The sequence below is a fragment of the Mobula hypostoma genome, chromosome 2, assembly GCF_963921235.1.
Source record: "Mobula hypostoma chromosome 2, sMobHyp1.1, whole genome shotgun sequence".
Taxonomy (NCBI): domain Eukaryota; kingdom Metazoa; phylum Chordata; class Chondrichthyes; order Myliobatiformes; family Myliobatidae; genus Mobula; species Mobula hypostoma.
The window spans coordinates 236,953,308-236,956,771 of NC_086098.1; the positions used below are offsets into that span (position 1 = coordinate 236,953,308).

The 3,464-nt window shown below is 47.4% G+C and overlaps 1 gene segment (V, D, J or C); it reads right to left on the bottom strand.

The window, feature by feature from the left end:
* Positions 1-276: 276 nt before the first annotated feature.
* LOC134337128 (immunoglobulin lambda variable 5-52-like) lies at positions 277-2,315 on the bottom strand. The segment is given in 3 exon segments: positions 277-597; positions 1,820-2,136; positions 2,267-2,315. Coding segments are annotated over 3 exon segments (687 nt in total).
* Between the last annotated feature and the right edge of the window lie 1,149 nt (positions 2,316-3,464).

The window sequence follows — 3,464 nt, forward strand, 5'->3', positions numbered from 1 at the left end:
TCACATACAGACAATACCTGCAGAGGGATTTCTCTCCATTTTACGTAAAGCCGAAATTCAGGCCCAGGAGAGCGGATATAATTCTGCAGAGAATTACGCGTCTCAAAAGATCGACTATCATCGTGCTCATTCCTAAAATTATTAAGCATTCTGTTTATTGCCAGAAGTGTACATTACTACATAATTACATGGCACAAGGCGGCTGCATAGCCCCAGAGCGGGTTTCACTGCATTAGACAGGAACAAACAATCTGACGTGTAATCAAATGGCTGTCCTCACTGTGCACAGGCGGACAAAGAGATGGTGTTGCGCAGCGGCGAGCTCAGCGAGCTGTGGCTCACGCTGCAGGAATAGCTCGAGCCCTTTTCCCAGGCAGCAGCAGATACCCGCAGGTAACTGCTCAGCCTGTAGGTCTGGTCAGTGTCCAGGGACATGGCGCTTGTTGTCACCCCACTCTCCGTCTCGATTCCATCCACGGTCCAGCGCAGCGCAACGAAACCTGGCTTAAATCCGCTCACCAGACAGGATAACGTGGCCGATCCTGAACCAGTCTCTTGTAGGGAAGGAGGGAGCAAAAGAACCGAGGGCCTCCGCGCCTGGTTACGTGTGTGTAAGAGAGGGCGGAGGGTGAAGAAAAACATTTCTAATTTATGAGCGCCTCCAGTCATTCACCCGAAACATGCTTTACGAACTCCCATTGTTACCGTCTGATTAATCCATTGTTGCACCGACGGAAGTATATTTAAGATAAGATAAGTGGTAAGACTCTTCTTTATTCCTCCCACCATTTACCCCTCTGCACTTAGTCGTATCATAAGGATATTGTAGTAGCTGTTAGGCCAAGAATTCCATATTATTTCCGTGATAGTTGCTGAGGAGTTTAGGACGTTCTAAAGTTGGAAAAAAACTGTGTATATTGAAAGACCCCCCCCCCACCACCACCCACTGTGGAACACGAAATAGATGTAAATCAGGGCAGGTCTGTGAGCCTGTTTGAGGCTGAATGACCAGAAACCGTTAGGCTGAGACGTAAACCACATCACTGATCTGCTCCCGGCCCGGGACTCTGAACAGTTCATCCTCCGCGCGCCATTTTCGCGTTTCTTTGTCAGAAACTGACGTTTGTGTTAAATTTCCTGAACATGTGGACGGTGTTTAACAAGGAAAGGATTGTTGTCCTATGCCATTTTATGGGGCGCGCTGTCTCCAGGATTGGACTCGGCCAGAATGGATTGATTCATTATGATGGGCCCGCAAGATCTGTGGTGGGCCTCGAGTGAGAACGATCAAGAAATGATCGTCGAATCCGGAGTAACGAACAATCTCAAACACAATATGCTGGAGGAACTCAGCAAGTCAAGCAGCGTCTATGGAAAAGACCCTGATGAAGGGTCTCGGCCCAAAACATCAGCAGTTTACTCTTTTCCATAGACGATGCCTGACCTTCAGCATTTTTTCTATATTGCTTTGGACTTCCAGCATCTGCAGATTTTCTCGTGGGGTACGAGCTGCATGAGAGAGGGGAAAGGAACTGTCGCGATTTCAGGTCAAAATTCCGCAAGGGCTGATCGAATTCTGGCGAAAATAGTTCATGAGCTTTTTCGAGCTTTCCACTAGCCTCCTCGCCGATTCGGTGCGGCGATGGGACATGAAGGTCATAGATCGAGACCTCCCACAATCTGTAGTGAGCAATTCCCGAATGGGGATTTCTCCAGCGGCAGGAAACGAGAACGACTGTAATGTGAATTTTTGAAACAGAAGAGGGAGTTACTTACTCTTTATATCCAGCATCGTTCCCGGGCCATAGAAATAACCCACGTTATTCTCCCCAAACCGGCAGTAATAGACGGCGGAATCGCCGGGCTCCAGACTGCTGATGGTCAGGATATAACTGTTGGCAGAGGTGTCTCTGGACGTTTGGAAAGGGTCAGTGACACCGGTTCCCCTATAAATATTATTACCAGCTGTATGTGAAATCACCCACTGCGGTCTCTCCCCCGGACGCTGGCGATCCCACAACACGCCGTAACTTGAAACCTTTCCCTTCTCCATCCGACACTCTAAGCGGGCGGTCTATCCCGCGGAGACAGGACCCGAAAATAGAGTCTGATTGAGGACTGGAACCGCCAGGATACCTGCAACGCAACACAATAAACCAGTGTTATTTGAAGCTAACGGGAAGTTCATCATCGTTAAAGACCCGCAGAAACCAGCATTATCGGGATTTTATCGGAATATCCGTGGGTGAACCAACCCTCCTCTCACCTGTTAAATCGACCAGCAGAGCGCACAGAAGCTGCAGGGCTGGGGACATCTCTCCGGAAAGATGCAGACAGAGAGCGCCGAAATTTCCGACCGAACCGCGCGCTGCTTCGAGTGGGAGTTGCTTCGATTCCAGCGAATGCAAACAGAGCCGCGGGTTCTGTTTATTAACCAGGATGCTAATGAGTGGGAGGCGCCGGGGACTGGATATGTGCGGTGACTGACCACCCGTCCTCTAGAAACAACTGACGGCGAATTAAATGATCGCTGAATCCTTAACTTTCATTTGAAGAAGATTCATTTCAGTTGGATCCAGGCTTGGGGATATTTGATAGACTTCGAGACCAAAGTGATCTGAGACACTGGAGCCTTTTTCAGGAGCAACATGGGGCTATTGAGACCATCGGCCATGACCCCAGTTGTTGCTGTGATCAAATCAGTCAATGTATCAGAATTAGGCCATCTTGCCCACTAAGTCTGCTCGGCCATTTCATCATGTCTGATCTATTTTCCCTCCTAGCCCACCTCATGCCTTCTCCCCATATTCCTTCATGCCCTGACTGTCAATAATATATCAACATCTGCCTCAAGTATACATACAAACTTGTCCCATTTGCCTGTGGCAAAGAATTCAACAGATTCCTCACTCTCTGGCTAAAGAAATTCCTCTTCTTCTTCGTTCTAAAATGACTCTCCTCTATTCTGAGGCTGTGTTCTTTGGTATTAAACTCTTCCATTACAGGAAACATTCTCTCCTCATTCACTCTATCAAGGCCTTTCACCATTCGACAAGCTTCTATTAAGTCACCCTTCATTCTTCTGAATTCCAGTGAATATAGTCTCAGAGCCTCCTAACGGCATTCATATGACAGGCCGTTTAAACCTGGAACCATTTTCGTGAACAGCTTTTGACCTTCTCCAGTTACAGCCCATCCCTTCTAAGATAAGAAGCCCAACACTGCTCACAATACTCCAAGTGAGACTTCACTATTGATTTCTAGTCTCAAAGTTACATCCTTGCTTTTCTATTCTAGTCCTCTTGAAATGAATGCTAACATCCCAATTGCCTTCCTTACCACATACTCAACGTGAAAATCAACCTTTAGGGAATCCTGCACAAGCACTCCCAAGTCCCCTTGCGCTTCAGTTGTTCTTTTGTATTTAGAAAATGGTCATTTTTTTCTACGAAAGTGTATACATT